The sequence below is a fragment of the Siphateles boraxobius genome, unplaced genomic scaffold (genome assembly GCF_051911475.1).
Source record: "Siphateles boraxobius isolate OS27281-9 unplaced genomic scaffold, OSU_SipBor_1 16, whole genome shotgun sequence".
NCBI lineage: Eukaryota > Metazoa > Chordata > Actinopteri > Cypriniformes > Leuciscidae > Siphateles > Siphateles boraxobius.
This window is the reverse complement of record NW_027508766.1, coordinates 7728002-7743926: the sequence shown is the minus strand read 5'-3', so window position 1 is coordinate 7743926 and position 15925 is coordinate 7728002. Positions and strand designations below refer to the sequence as shown.

General features: G+C 38.3%; 2 protein-coding genes across 26 annotated transcripts in view; both read left to right on the top strand.

Annotated features, from left to right (window-relative positions):
- The window catches only part of atxn2 (ataxin 2), a 40154-nt gene extending 24830 nt beyond the window's left edge, over positions 1 to 15324 (top strand). For 4 of the 25 annotated variants that reach the window (XM_077231417.1, XM_077231418.1, XM_077231409.1 and 1 more), the window contains 12 exons: positions 1980 to 2159; positions 2256 to 2363; positions 4823 to 4893; positions 4971 to 5320; positions 5551 to 5617; positions 5784 to 5924; positions 8259 to 8331; positions 8561 to 8754; positions 9468 to 9594; positions 10471 to 10841; positions 10914 to 11085; positions 14601 to 15324. In XM_077231417.1, the coding sequence (XP_077087532.1) occupies positions 1980 to 2159; positions 2256 to 2363; positions 4823 to 4893; positions 4971 to 5320; positions 5551 to 5617; positions 5784 to 5924; positions 8259 to 8331; positions 8561 to 8754; positions 9468 to 9594; positions 10471 to 10841; positions 10914 to 11085; positions 14601 to 14623 (1877 nt within the window). In that variant the 3' untranslated portion in view covers positions 14624 to 15324. Of the gene's footprint in view, positions 1 to 1979; positions 2160 to 2255; positions 2364 to 4822; positions 4894 to 4970; positions 5321 to 5550; positions 5618 to 5783; positions 5925 to 6728; positions 6747 to 8258; positions 8332 to 8560; positions 8755 to 9467; positions 9595 to 10470; positions 10842 to 10913; positions 11168 to 14600 lie in introns of those variants that run through there. The other 21 variants (XM_077231420.1, XM_077231410.1, XM_077231421.1 and 18 more) reach the window with 9 other exon arrangements.
- Positions 15325 to 15540: 216 nt separating this feature from the next.
- The window catches only part of riok2 (RIO kinase 2 (yeast)), a 29994-nt gene continuing 29609 nt past the window's right edge, over positions 15541 to 15925 (top strand). Inside the window, exon 1 of the mRNA XM_077231382.1 lies at positions 15541 to 15752. Within this exon, the coding sequence (XP_077087497.1) occupies positions 15687 to 15752 (66 nt within the window). The 5' untranslated portion in view covers positions 15541 to 15686. The remainder of the gene's footprint in view (positions 15753 to 15925) is intronic.

The window sequence follows — 15925 nt, the reverse complement described above, 5'->3', positions numbered from 1 at the left end:
TACTGGGCTTCTCCGCAGCGATGCCGACCTGACCAGTGTAAAGTAGTCCAAGTATAAATGTTTATTACAGGTTTACCGTAGTTATTCATGATAAGACAAAAAAACGGTTTGAAATAAGGCATTCATGATGTACTCGATGTAGAGCCCGAAGCCATTTGTTTTGAGAATAATGGCTGGCTGATGAAGTTATTGGCTGGCTGATGAAGTTATTGGCTGGCTTGCCGGCTCAACCAAAACCTAAATGGCTGCTGCAGCCGCCAAACTTTTCATAGCTGCAAATGGCTGAAGCTGCCACTTCATGTCTACAGATGTCTATGTTATACTGATTTACTAGATCTCAATATTTCCAAGCAATGCAGAGCTTCCTAACGGTGCATGTGATGAGAGGGTGACGGCAGAGATCGGGGAGAAGTATGTTGATTAAGAGCCCAAACTTTTGTTGAATTCATGAGAAATCTACAGACGAAGTGTAGTAAAATAAAGACCTAAATGTGTATTTCGGACTTTTTTTTTCACCACAGGTCGGAAAGAAGACATGTTATTGAAAACAAATATCCAAAAATCTCAAAATTGACCAGTAACAAAAAAAAACCCCGATGGTTTTGCCTGCCGTGTCTCACCTTAATATAAACACACACTGTTATCAGTATTATTTTGGACAAAGTTTGGCACATTTCACTTCAATGTACACTGAAGCATGCGTCGTGAATTAGCAATGTGGAAACGGTGGTTTGTTACTGCAGTAATATCACGTTCAGTGCTATAAATCTCTCCGTTCCAGAATATTTGGTTCATAACATCAATCTTTGATTCAGGTGTTTGTGCAATCGTGCCCTGAAGATTTAACAAAAGTCTGGGTAGGCCTAAGTTAAAAAAAAAAGTAAGTAGGAATTAGGAAAGTATGTGAAGTGAGATCAAAATTACCTTGATTGCTTCTTTCTGCCATTTCACCTCAGTGCGAGAAAAAAAATGCATCGCTTCTGTACGGAAAACGAGCATTTTAATTGGTCGTCAATTCACTGTGAGTCTGTGTATCGTAGCAACGAGCACAAGACTGTACTGTTATGAATCCAGTGGGAAAATAGATCTCGTGTATTCTTTATATATTTCGTGTGTGTATGTCTCTATGTGATAGAATTATTATTTGATGCAAAGAATTCTAGCCGGCTCAGCCAAACTTTATCAGATGGCGGCTCAATTTGGCTTACGAAATTATTGGCTGGCGGCGGCTTCGGGGTCTAACTCGATGTAAATTCTGAACACAAAGAAGTTACGGACTGCAGCTTTAACAGTCTTTATGAATGTTTTGAAGCATCAGATGTAATCGATACACTCGTTATTTGAAGCAACTTTCAAAAGGTGATTTACTCTATTTTGGTTGATACACCATAGACATCAGTGTTTATACTCTAACTATAAACTTTTATCTCAGTACTTCTGTGATCATTTGAATATTTGTAACACAGAAATATCGATACTGTGTGGTTGAATAGACTGAAAGTAAAGCTGTTTCATATATATATTGACAACTGCTCTCTGGGTCAGCGACAGCGCAAACAGATTTGAATGTTCTGGTGTGAAGTTTTTGTCATTTAGGAATAAGATTGCGTGGGTGTTTGAAACGAGATCGAGATCTTTTAAAGATTAATCGTGCAGCTCTACTGTCTTTATACTTTCCCTCTGCGTCGATATCTGACGCAAAACGTATATGAGTAGTGGGAGGGCTTTTCAGTGCATTCCCTATTAAAGGATAAGCTCCCAGCACTTCGCACACACTTCGCCCACACATCGCACCAGAACCGAAACTTAGGAATTTCGCACAGTTCTGGTATTTTTCAAAAACACTAACGGTTCTGGATAAGAACGGATTCTCGGTTCCCAACCCTAGTGGTAAGCCTAGATTTTAAATCTGTACCCAGATTTCAGTTTCAGTCGGAAACGCATCAATGCTCACTCATTTTTTCCCCCACTTTTCTTAGCGCACAGACCTCGTTCACCTCGACAGAATAGCATTGGCGGAGGTGCTCCGAGCTCCTCCTGCTTGTCTTCCCCACAGGCTGGTACAGTGCCAGTAGACTCTGTGACAGCTTCCACAACGGCGACTTCTCCTACAGCAGCTAACCCGGCCACCAACCTGGAAGCATCTCCAATAGAAGAGGGTTAGGACGTCCCTTACACAATCAGGGGCTTTTGTGCTATTTCCTCTGTACCAGATCTTACAACAGCCTTTTTTTCCATTTCTTTTTCTTCTATAGCCAAAGAATCAAGAGTACTAGAGACAAGACAAAATTCTCCTAATGCCAACAAAGAGAATGTGAAGCCTATTGAAGTTTCTGCCGGCATCGCTCGATCCATCGGCAAGGGTGTGTACCTTTGGAGATGTCATTTATCTACAGCCAGCCGTTTTTGATCTGAATTTTGAAGCTTTTGCTAGAGCTGTGTTGACATAAAGCATGTAGAAAGCAGAAATTGCAAGTTGTCAGCATGAATTAAGGATTTGGCTTCTAAGAATTAATTTTCTTTCTCAAAATTGCTTATACTATAAATAGAGTGAGAAATTTCAGTTTATCAAACTGAAACTAAAATCAAAAACAAACTGCAATACAAGTATAGGTATGGCATATGCATTAAAGCTGTCACAATATCAGATTTTCTCTACACAAATTCACGATAATGACATTATTGCGACATCTATAGAAATTATGAAAATTAAGTAATGTTATCAGTCACATTCCTCTTTTAACTGTACAAAAGCGTAGAAAAATAATGTCCTGTTGAGCACCTCCTGCAAACTGGGGTTTCTAACACTTATCCCCGGTTTCACAGACAAGGCTTAAAGGGTTAGTTCACCCAAAAATGAAAAATCTGTCAGTATTTACTCACCCTCATGTTGTTCCAACCCCATAAGACCTTTGTTCAGCTTCGGAACACGAATTAAGATATTTTTGATGAAATCTGAGAGCTGGATCACTCCTCCATACTATGTGCATAGGTTTCTTCAGGGATTGAAACTTGCTAGCCCCGAACAGTCATTAAAGACATCGTTAAAATAGTCCAAGTGACTACAGTGGCTCAACCTTAAGTTTATCAAGCGATGAGAATACTTTTTGTGTGCAAAAACAAACAAAAATAACGACTTTATTTCAACTATTCATTTCCTTCTCTGTTGGCCTCTAGTCAGTTAACTTGGTATGATGGCATAGAGCTACGTTACACGTAGGCTCACTATTGGCCGACGCTGGTCATGTGGCTGATGCGTGTGATGTACAACTACAGAAGCGTACGCTATTACACTAGTGAACTGACTCGAGGGCCACAGAGAAGGACATGAATAGTTGAAATAAACTCGTTATTTTTGTTTGTTTTTTGCGCACAAAAAGTATTCTCGTCGTTTGATAAACTTAATATTGAGCCACTGTAGTCACTTGGACTATTTTAACGATATCTTTAATAACTTTTCGGGGCTGGCAAGTTTCAATCCCTGAAGAAGCCTATGGACTGGTATGGAGGAGTGATCCAGCTCTCAGATTTAATCAAAAATATCTTAATTCGTGTTCTGAAGATGAACGAAGGTCTTACGGGGTTGGAACAACATGTGGTTGAGTAAATACTTACAGAATTTTCATTTTTGGGTGAACTAACCCTTTAAGCATGTTTTGAGCTGTTTTAACTGACATATAAACTTCACAATAATAATTGGGAATGTGCTAATTAGACTGGAGTGAGACCATAGACGTCTTTCAAGCTGTTGTGATCTTTTTTTGGTGCTTTTTTTGATCGCTGTGAACCAATCACCTGTTCCGCTTTACAGCAACACAAAAAACCATGAATGAACTCAGGGCTCGACATTAACTGTTGTCCGGGACAAGGGGAATTTATTAAAGGGCAAGTGAAAGATAATTTTACTTGCCCGACCTGACAAAAAATAACCAGGCTAGACCTGCATCGAGAAGCATCGAAACGCAAGAATGATTGTGATTTTTTTCAATCAACCGACGAAAATATTTCCAAAGGGAAGCAACAGCAGCGTGGTGTTTTTTTTTTTTTTGAATGGTTCAGCGTTTTGAATGAATCTTTTGTATGAATGACTCAATGATTCACTAATTAAGGCAGTCACTTGCCGCCACCTATTGGCAGTTTAGTTTCATGTTTAAGTGTTGCATTTTTTTTATTTGTATATTCAAACATTTATTTAAAACATCAAACTCATAACATTATTTATTGCAGTTGTAATTTTGCAGTGCAAATTATTTAATTTGATGGGTAACAGCCCTATAGTGTCTTATTATTATAAATGAATTTATTTATCAAATGTAAGAATTTGACATGAAAGATGATGCATACATTTAATAAGGTAATAAAAATTCTCTTTATAAAAATAAATAACACTCTGGGGTAAATATCACAAATATGAAGATTTAAGTAAATATTGCTTCAGAAAAAAAATATTTACTCCACCAAAAAATCCCCCCCTCCCGTACATGGTACAGTACATACGATTTGCTATGTACTGTACCTGATAGGACCCAGTCCTAGTCCCAGCGTTTTTGGACGCGACATGTGTATGGCCCCTTAAGGTGCAATACGCCATCTACTATGTTGGAGTGTCAGCCAAATAGTTACTGCCACTGGATTATTTATTATATTATATGTGTAGTATTAACACAGTATCAATTCATTTTTAAAATATTTCAGAGACAGACCTTTCAATACCAGTATATCGCGACACCATTACATCTTAGTGAAAAATCAAATGTGATTGTGAATTCTTTGTAATAAGTGTACTTTCTAAAATTATTCTTTCACTTTTTGATCTTACTAGGGCCTCTCAGCATGGCTCCAGATCACAGGAAACAAATAGATAATTTAAAAAAATTCAGTGAAGAATTTAGGGTAAGTTTTATTCCTCTCCCATTATATGTGTTTCAGCAACTGTACTTCAGTTTATTGAATCCCTTCATCATTTATAGTTGCAGTCTAGCTCAAATTCAGATGCAGTTTTTGATCCCATGGTGAACAAGACTCCAAGGGACCTTGGAGTAAAGCCAAACGATCAAGCAGCGGAGAAGAGCACAGTAGATTCAACAGGACCCAAAGTCTCCATGGAGTCCGGCATTAATGAAGAAACCTCCACTTCTGTGAGCGTCGCCCTAGCAGGAAGTAAATCTGGTACCCCTTTACTCTCTCCTTCCTCTGCTGTACCAGAGCAGAAACGAGGGCCTGATGTGACATCTCAGGGCGTCCAGACCACCTTGCCTCTGGCCAACACTGCTGCAAAAGATAAGGATGAGAAGGAGGAGAAGAATGACCCTGTGGCAGAGTGAGTCAGCAGAAGAAAATGAAAAGGCTGTAGCATTGGCAGTGTGAATCAGTGACAGAATTCATTGTCAAAATGATAAATTATTTTCAAAAGTATAAAGAGGCTTAAAAGAGTCTTTCTCAGCAACATGATCCATGCCAGTAATATATTGTATTGCTCAATCCCCTGAGAAATGTTCTTGTAGTATAGTAAATAAAACCATGGTGATTTCTTGTTTATGCACTTTTTAGGAGTGTTAGAAAATCTACTCTCAATCCCAATGCCAAGGAGTTCAACCCAAGGGTTTTTTGCTCCCCTGTAAGTAAATCAGTTGTTTGTTTTGTCATTGAACTGAAATCAACATATTCCACCCAAAAAAAAAATGTCTGAGACAATATATTGTACCTTAAAGTCAGGTAATTTTGACAAACTAATATAAGATAGAAATGTACGTTCATACATTTCTTTTTAACTGTTTCCTCAGCCTAAACCAGCAACAACCCCCACTCTGACCCGGCCTCAGGGTCAGCCCAGCCCTTCCATCGTAGTACAGCAGCCCCCTGCCGTCTATGGTCAGACCATGTTCCAGATGTACCCTCTTACCCCTGTGAGCCCTGGCGTTCAGGTGAGAACCATTATATGAAACCCTCTTGTCAGTTTAATCTGATTTGTTCTGTGCATGGAAGCCTACGTTTGTACTATAACATCAAAAATACATTTGTTTTTATTTTTATTTTGGTTCATGTGCCAAGATCATTGATGTCCTGATTGTGTTCAAACTTCAGCCATCCCTCCTTTACTTTCATTTGTCAGTTGCATTTGTACCTGCAAAGTACCTGCATGTATAACCCATCAGATGATTGCTCAATTGAGTGAGAAGGGCCAGTAATGGCCTGTTCATTCTAAGTTTGGTTTAAATAAATGTGATGAAAGTTTTAAAATTCTGTGTAAATGGTTCATAGGTGTGCACTGGTTTATTTCACAATATTGTGTTAAAATGTGGACTTGGTGTGAACAGACCGTAAGGTCCAAACATGATAAAGTACAGATGTTTTTACTGGTAGCATGCTGTAAAGCTTTGGAAGGAGATCATGGTTCATCAGCCCAAAAAGTTGCACCACACTGATGTTTGATAATATATTTACTACCGGTAATTTAAATTTGTTTCTACTGACCAAAATAAAGCTTTACTTTTTTGAATATATTGTGGTGTAGAGTGGAAAGATGCAATTTAGTAAATGCTAAACCCAAAAGTAATAGTTCAGTCGTTCATTTTCCTTTGTAGCCTCTCTTAAAAAATACGCTGATTCATCTTTAGTTCTCACATGTTCTAGAAAACTAATCTTATTATACTGAAAAAAGCAAGTGATAATCACACTAAAGACTGGTTCTTTTTGTTTCTTTTCCCTCTTTCCTCTCTCTCCATTAGAAAAGCATTATCTGGAAGGTTTGTGCAATTCTAAGCTTTTTTTTCTACTGAAAACATGTAGTAGATTTTTGCCTGCATAACTGACCAGCAGATGTTGGTTTGCTCGTTTCTTACTGCTGATCAGTTATTATTATTATTATACCATGGTCTGTCTGAATTCTCTAATCTCATTGGCTGGAAGGTGTGCTATAAACCCGTTTAATGCACCGGTAGTTCTAAATCAGTTGAATCACTGTTCTATATAAATGCGCTTTTTTCATTGAAGCACACAGACGCATACATCATTCACATTGTTTACATTGAACCAAACAAGCAAACGTCACTTGGAGATCGCGCTGCACACGCAGAAAGATTCAGGAGCACAGAATCTTATCAACACTGCCCTGTGACTTTCATTAATAAAATAGATTTGCTACTGAATCGCTACATTATATTTCTCAGCACTGAGGGGGTTACATCGCTGGTTTTAAAGTAATTAAACTCACAGCTTCGTTGTTAATTGAGAGAGACGCTGAACAGACAGGTAATTCACACACGCCTCTCTCTCTCTCTCTCTCTCTCTCTCTCTCTCTCTCTCTCTCTCTCTCTCTCTCTCTCTGATGATTTAAAATAAATGCTATTATTCATTTCTTGTAATAAATGTAATCTTACAAACTATTTTATCTCTGTATCTGATTCAAAGCGGGCAGAATGCTTGATCTAATGAGTCGTAACTGAGGGAAATAAGCATAATTTTTACCCTTCCGGTCAAATATTGCACTGCAAACATCAATAACAGCTTTAAGTTGTCAATGCTGGCAAATGACCATGGTATAAGCTGGATAATCCACAGCTAGCTATGCATTTAGCGATTTGAATGCACTCTGCGGAGGCTTCACGTTGGGTGGTTCATTGCCGCAACGTTAAGCATTAAAACCGTTTAATGCACAGCTAGCTGTGGATTATCTCTAACTTATTAAAATTTCCATACTGTCGTCAATTTTTTTTTTAAAACTCATTAAATTTTTTTGCCTACCTTATCAACTAAGATTTTTCAGTACTCTGAATGAGCAGTTTTTTTTTCTTTTTTGCTTCAAAATTGTAATCAAATTTTGTTTTTACATTTTCCTTATTTCTTTTTTTTTTTTTGGTTCTGTTAGAGCATTGAAGCCTTGTTTGCATGAACCCTTGACCAGAACATAAAAAAGCCAGGACGTTGTGTGGATTTATGTCAGTCTTTTTTCAAAGCATTGATGTGTGTATTTCTCATTGGTTTTAACAACCCATCAGAAGTAGAGAACAACAATTTTCTGGGTCTTTGAGAAACAGAGAATGAAGGGTTCTGATGTGTACAAATAGCTTTTTCCTGTCAGTGCTTTGAGACTAGAAGAGAAAGTGCTAAAAGTAAATTACAGAAGTGATCAACAGAATAATGATACATGATAGTGTTAAGATGCATTAAGCAAGAGTTTTTTTTAAGACTGTGACCTTAGTAAAAACTCAGAACATATATGTAATTCTGCATCTCAAGTTCTGCTCCTCATCTTTTAGCCTCCAGCCATGTACCATGTTCAGGTTCCTCATATGGCCATGAACCAGACCAAGCCCTACAGACCAGGTAAAGGTGAGAATGCTTCTCTCTCAGTGTGCATGCTTTTTAAAGCTGCTTTCAAATGTTAGTTAAGCTTTTTCAATGTGAGGGAATTACACTATATATTCTTGCCTATTGATTTTGTGTATTGTTTGCCGGTCGGTGCAAAATAGTTTATTTTTCATGATGTTCTCTCAATCTCTAATGATTTAAGGCAAAATGCCCTTTTCATTCTCTCTTCTTTTGCTGTATCTGCTTGCAGTACCAAACATGCCACAGCAAAGGCCAGACCAGCATCACCCACCTGGCACATCTACAATGATGCATCCAGCTACAGCTGCCGGGCCGCCCATCGTGGCACAGAACCCAGCCTACTCTACCCAATACTTCACTTGTAGCCCCCAGCAGTTCGCTAGTCAACCTCTGGTACAACAGATGCCCCACTACCAGTCCCAGGTACAGTGACTTTAGAGATCTAATTTCTAATGAGGAATTACTAAAGCAGAGTAATAAAAGATGAACACAACCAATAAATTATTTTTTTTTTTAAAGGAAACAAAAAATTAACCCTTTGTCTGAATATGCTTTTTTCCCTACCAACCTCTTTACTAGTAGGCAGAACATAAAATTAGTATGTTCAAATTTCTACTATAAAACTGAGTGAAATGTTCCTGAATGGCTGAATACCTCCATTGAGATTCTGAAGTTTGCATCCAATGGACACTTTACAATTCCATATGGCTACGTGAGATGAGTTCTGAATGGCAGTGATATAACTGGTGCTTTAGGTCACATGACAAAGCCAACATGACAGATGTAGTATGCCCGGATTTCATTCATACGATAGACTGTACTTTTTTACTGTTTGCTGAAAAGATACCAACAAAAAACGGTGGGAAGTTTAGGAATCTCTGATCCTTTTGCTTAAAACATCGTTGTGGTTTGTTTGGATACTCTGAATGCCTTTAAAATCTGTTTTATGATTGAGTGATGTCACTGAATTGACTGGATAACATGTGGACAGATTCTAATCCCTACTATACAAGATAAACATGCAAGGTTTTTTTTTTTCTTGAAGAAAATTCTTAAAGGTACTATCTTGCAGACCATTTACTGTTAAACCGTAAAAGTGAAAGTGATTAATAGGATGCTGGGTTCATGTGTTTCAGGCCCAGCATGTGTTCAGTCCTATGATTCAGGGCAGTGCGAGGATGATCACCCCTCCTGGCCACGCTCAGCCTAGCCTGGTCTCTTCCTCCACCAATCAGTATGGTGAGCAGACGCATACTATGTATGGTAAGAACTCCCCCAGCCCAAAGACTTATCCTTGACAGTCCACTTTACCACTTTACTGTCATACTGTGCTAAATTTACAGTCACTTTTTGTTGCCTCTGTATAGCTTGAAGCTACAGAAACCAATGTTGGTCTTTGTAATGAGCCACACATTAATGACTTAAAGGGATAGTTCACCCCAAAATGAAAAATGTCATAATTTACTCACCCTCATGTCGTTCCAAACCCGTAAGACTTTCATACGTTTTCAGAACCCAAATGAAGATTTTTTGGATGAAACCTGAGAGATTTCTGTCCCTCCCTTGACAGCTACGCAACTACCACTTTGACACTTAAAAAATTTGAGCTTCCGTTTACCACAACTGATGTGTGAGTTGATAAATGTTTATGTGAATAATAGCCTAAATTGAATCTGTTCATCACATAAAGGGAGCGAGTCGCTTAAGAAAATCTGGAATAAACCACTCAATTCATATGGATTAGTTTTACGGTCTCTTTATTAACTTTGTTTGAAGCGTCAAAGTGGTAGTTACATAGCTGGGACAGAAAGCCCTCAGATTTCATCCAAAAGATCTTCATTTGTTTTCAGAAGATTAAATAAATTCTTACGGGTTTAGAACGACATGAGGATGCATAATTAATGTCAGAATATTCATTTTTGGGTGAACTAATCCTTCTAGGAATAAAGGAAAATTAGATGCTATTTTACTTAAATGTAAATATCTTTTAGTGATAGACTGGTCTTCCTCCTGTCATGTTTCTTGTTTTTGTAATTCATTTATTATATCCTTCTTTTTGTTTTTATTTGTTAACAATCGCATTCACTGGATTTACTTTATCAAACATTATAACTGCTTGTAATTTTTGTTTTGTTTCAGTGTCACCTACCCCCATTCCTCAGCAGTTTCCCCACCCAAGCTCCACCCTGCACCCTCATCCTCAGCACCCTCAGCCCTCTGCCACCCCGACAGGACAACCACAGCAGGGTAACCAGCACGGAGGCAGCCATCCAGCCCCCAGCCCCGTTCAGCATCCCCAGCACCAGGCTGCAGCCCAGGCCATGCACCTGGGCAACCCACCACAGCAGCAGATGTACTCTGCCCTGGCACCAACCCCGCCCTCCATGACCCCCGGCCCCAACCCTCAGTCCCCTCAAGCCAGCTTCCCCTCTGCTCAGCAGACCGTCTACATCCACCCCCAGCAAGTGCAGCATGGGTACAACCATAACCATATGGCTCATGTGCAGCAGGTGAGTGCTAGTGAGTCAGACACCAGGATTATAAAAATACTCGCAGGATATTAATTCACTATGTCTCTAAAGGCACACATGCAGTCAGGGATGGTGCCTCAACATCATGGCACTCCTTCCCACCCCACTATGATGTTGATGGCCACACAGGCTCCTACTGGCCCCCAAACTGCGATGCCCCAGGGCACTCTCAACCCCATCCCTGTGTCATCAGCCACACACTACTCCTACACTCTCGCCCCTGGTAAGAGGCTTTCTCAGCTCAATTGAACACATAGAGAATAATAATAATAATAATTTAAAAAAAAAAAATATATATATATATATATATATATATATATACAACCCTCTACGCACACCTTGGCAATAGAATCGCCATTGGCTAGTACAATTTTTTTTTTTTCACCAGACTGATATACTATATATATAATGTGTGTGTGATTCCACCAAATCAGCTTATCAGATATCTGAACGTACACTCACAACATCAGTCAATCAAGCATTATATTTTGATGATATAATCAAGCACTATTTCATGATAAAACTTTAACTAGTACTTGGTAACCATGTATGAATTCATAGTTGTCATTTTAACAGAAAAAATAATCATAGTAATAGATAGGAGTAATTATTCTATAAAGATAATAATAATTATCTACAGTGCATCTGGAAAGTATTCACAGTGCTTCACTTTTTCCACATTTTGTTATGTTACCACCTTATAACAAAATTGATTAAATTCATTATTTTCCTCAATTCTACAAACAATACCCAAAAATGACATTGTGAAAGAAATTTGTTTGAAATCTTCGCTAATTTATTAAAAATAAAAAGTACTTGTACATAAGTATTCACAGCCTTTGGTCAATACTTTGTTGAAGCACTTTTGGCTATTACATATCTCAAATATTTTTGAATATGATTCTACAAGCTTGGCACACCTATTTTTGGGCAGTTTCTCCCATTCTTCTTTGCAAAACCTCTCAAGCTCCATCAGGTTGGATGGGGAGCGTCGGTGCACAGCCATTTTCAGATCTCTCCAGAGATGTTCAATCAGGTTCAAGTCTGGGCACTGGCTGGGCCACTCAAGGACATTCACAGAGTTGTCCCATAGCCACTCCTTTGTTATCTTGGCTGTGTGCTTTAGGGTTGTTGTCCTGTTGGAAGATGAACCGTCACCCCAGTCTGAGGTCCAGAGCGCTCTGGAGCAGGTTTTTATCAAGGATGTCTCTGTGTGTTGCAGCATTCATCTTTCCCTCAATCCTGATTAGTCTCCCAGTTCCTGCTGCTGAAAAACATCCCCACAGCATGATGCTCCCACCACCATGCCTCACTGGATGGTATTGGCAAGAAGACAAGCGGTGCCTGGTTTCCTCCAGACATGACGCTTGTCATTCAGGCCAAAGAGTTCAGTCTTTGCTTCTCATCGTCTGAGAGTCCTTCAAGTGCCTTATGGCAAACTCCAGGTGGGATGTCATGTGCCTTTTACTGAGGAGTGGCTTCTGTCTGGCTACTCTACCATACAGGCCTGATTTGTGGAGCGCTGCAGAGATGGGTGCTCTTCTGGAAGTTTCTCCTCTCTCCACAGAGAAACGTTGGACCTCTGTAAGTGACAATTGGGTTCTTGGTCAGCCCCCTGACTAAGGCCCTTCTCCCCCGATCGCTCAGTTTGTAATCTAGGAAGAGTCCTGGTGGTTCCAAACTTCTTCCATTTATGGATGACTGTGCTCATTGGGACCTTCAATGCTGCAGAAAGATCCACCAGATCTGTGCCTCGATACAATCCTGTCTCAGAGGTCTACAGACAATTCCTTGGACTTCATGGCTTGGTTTGTGCTCTGACATTCACTGTTAACTGTGGGACCTTGTATTGACAGGCGTTGGTCTTTCCAAATCATGTCCAATTTACTGAATTTACCACCGGTGGACTCCAATCAAGTTGTAGAAACATCAAGGATGATCAGTGGAAACAGGATGCACCTGAGCTCAATTTTGAGGGCCATGGTAAAGGCTGTAAATACTTATGTAAATAAGTGCATAAGTTTTTTCCCCCCTTTTTTATTTGTAAAAAATTTGCAAAGATTTCAAACTAACTTCTTTCACGTTGTAATCATGGGGTATTGTTTGAAGAATTTTGTGGAAAATAATGCATTTAATACATTTTGGAATAAGGCTATAACATAACAAAATGTGGAAAAAGTGAAGCACTTTGAATACTTTCTGGATGCACTGTACAATGCACTAAGGACTGATGAGCTGCTTGGGCCATGAATATTAATCATGTTATCAGCATTCGCTCGAACCGATTTGCTGAAATCAAAAAAGGGACGGTAATAGATGAGCGCCAGACAATGAGATTGCAGTTTGCGCATTAGTTCTGCCCACTACCGGAGAATCCGGCATATCTTCTGCTTGTTTTTAAAAGCTGAATAATTCCAAATGAACTTGGTTGTTTTGACTGGTAAATACAACAAAGAATATCGTTTACATGTAACGACTCTGATGCGTGGTAGGTAAGACTCTCTCTATCTTTGGTTGTGTGTGAGACACACCGCATTCTCAGCAAAGCCACGGCAAGTTGAGCGACGCCACACTAGAGTTTATGGTACGTCAAATACAGGTACCCTGGCCTGCACATCCATTGAGCTGCATTGAAATAGTAAAGAATCTATAGAATGCGTGACGTAGAGCGAAACTCTCAAGCGCTAAGTCAGTGTTCAGCGAGTGAAAATATATCTATGCTAAACTTATACTTAGCCTCTAATACGCACACTGGCGAGTAAAATCTTAGATTTTATTTCCCAATGGCTAATGATAGTCATTTAGCCGCCCAGAGTGAAGATTTATTCGCATATAAAGTTTTTTACTTGCATTGTATCGCATATAAAGTTTTTTACTTGCATTGTAGAGGGTTGAGATATATATATATATATATATATATATATATATATATATATATATATATATATATATATATATATATATGAAACATTTATATAATACTCTCATTAATATTATTTTGTATAATTATTTTTGTCTTATATAAAAATAATAAATATTGCATAACTATGTTTGTTTTATCTAATTATTAATAGTATTATTACTTTTTTTGAATTAACAAAATAATAAAATACTTTTTTTCCCCCTTTTTTTATTGAAAACAAAGATCTAAGGTTCATCATGGGTGTTACAATGTCAGGTCACAGTACGTTTTCAACATACATCTTGATATACAATATAACACTTCTAAATGTATATACAGAATTCATTTCCCCCAATACTTGCTACATTTTTTTTAAATTAATTAAATGTGAGTCTTTCTATACAGTATATTTCAGTTAATTGTGGCTTTCCTACAGGCTACTACTATAGCTTTCATACTACTATACTAGTATTTTTCCTTGTCTAAAACAGTTTTGGGTATTTTCCCGAGGTGCAATGTAATGAATGAATAGTCAAACTCCACTAGTATTTTTTTCAATTTCAACCACCATCTATTGCTAATAAGTTTGTATTTTCAGGCAGCCCCCCCCCCCCCCAAAAAAAAAGTTCCAAATTCTATACAATCTTCAAACCAACATTTTGTTGTCTTTTATAATGTATGCATTTGAATATATAGTGATCTGAAATTTCTGTTTTGCCTGTAATGTTAGTAACATACTGTCTGACTTGTGATGTTAACTGTTGTACATGTGTATTTAAGTTTCTCTTTTCATTTTGCTATCGTGTAAAATAAATCATTGTGTGTTTCATTGCAAGCTCACCATCAGCAGCAGATGTAGAGGATGAAGATCAGCGAACAGCAGCCAAGTTGAGTGGCTCCTGGTCCTTGCAGAGCTATCTGGCCCCGCCCACCACATACTGGCCAACCAATCCTTACCTTTCTCTAAACACCCCCCTAAATGGCCACGAGAACCTCTATCATGCTGCTCTACTGCTACCCACCACCAGTGATTAAGAAACATTAACAGCAAAGATGTGGTGAACTGTGTTTTTTTTTTTTTTTTTTAAAGAAAAGAAATACAAGAGTTTTAACGAGGAATCATTTTTCACGTTTCAGTGACACTAGAACTCTTGCAGTGGGTCCTAACAATAGCAAAAAAGCCCAGAAGAGTGAGAAAACTGTGCATAAATAACTGGAACATGTTGTCTGCACCTCCTAAGTTAAAGATAATTCTTCCGTATATTGACAGTATTAACATTACTGTTAAATGCTGCTATAGCTGTGCTCAAGACCTTGGGGTAATTCAACACCAACAAAACGGAATGGTTGTAACCAAACTAAACACAAGAAACTTCCATTAATGAAGATGTTCGGCAAAACAAAAGCAGATAAATTATTTATTAATTTAATCTGATGACAAAACCCCATTTGACTTGACCGTTATAAAACTGTTAAGTTAAAATAACTTTTACTTTGTAGATAATATAAATGAATTTAAAAAAATAAATAAAAACATTAAAAAAGTTTTAAAAACTTTAACACGTCTTGACTGTTTTATTTTGTGTCATTTGTTGTTTCACTTGACAAGATTCAAGATCCTGCTTGATATTTAATTATTGTTGTTTTGCTAGTTTTGTTGATATGGTACAACCAGTACTCTATGGCACTGGGTACAACTACATCACACGGCGTTGCTAAGCTGGACATGCAATTATACTCCAGGCCGCCAGGAAAAACACTGAACCCGGCAACTTCAGGGATGGGCACGTCAGAATACTGTGCACTTCCGGTTTAAACATGTGGAATGGCTGGTTGAGGTTGAACAGAACTAAAAACGCATTGCAAGATATTTGCAAAATATAGAAACCTTTATAAAATTAGGTGGAAACGTGTTTGCCATCATGGGCAAATTGAACGTCGTTATCCTGAGGTATCTGTCCAGAGATGACTTTAGAGTCCTCACAGCGGTATGTATCTAACGTTAATCTGTTTACATACATTTTTCACCCTGCTGTATTTTTAACAACCATTTGAGCTAAAGATGTCTGTCAATCAAAATTAAGATACTCCCTTTAGCTAAATGCATATAACATTAGTTCTGTCATGGCATATAATGTACAGGGTTGAACAATGAAACTGA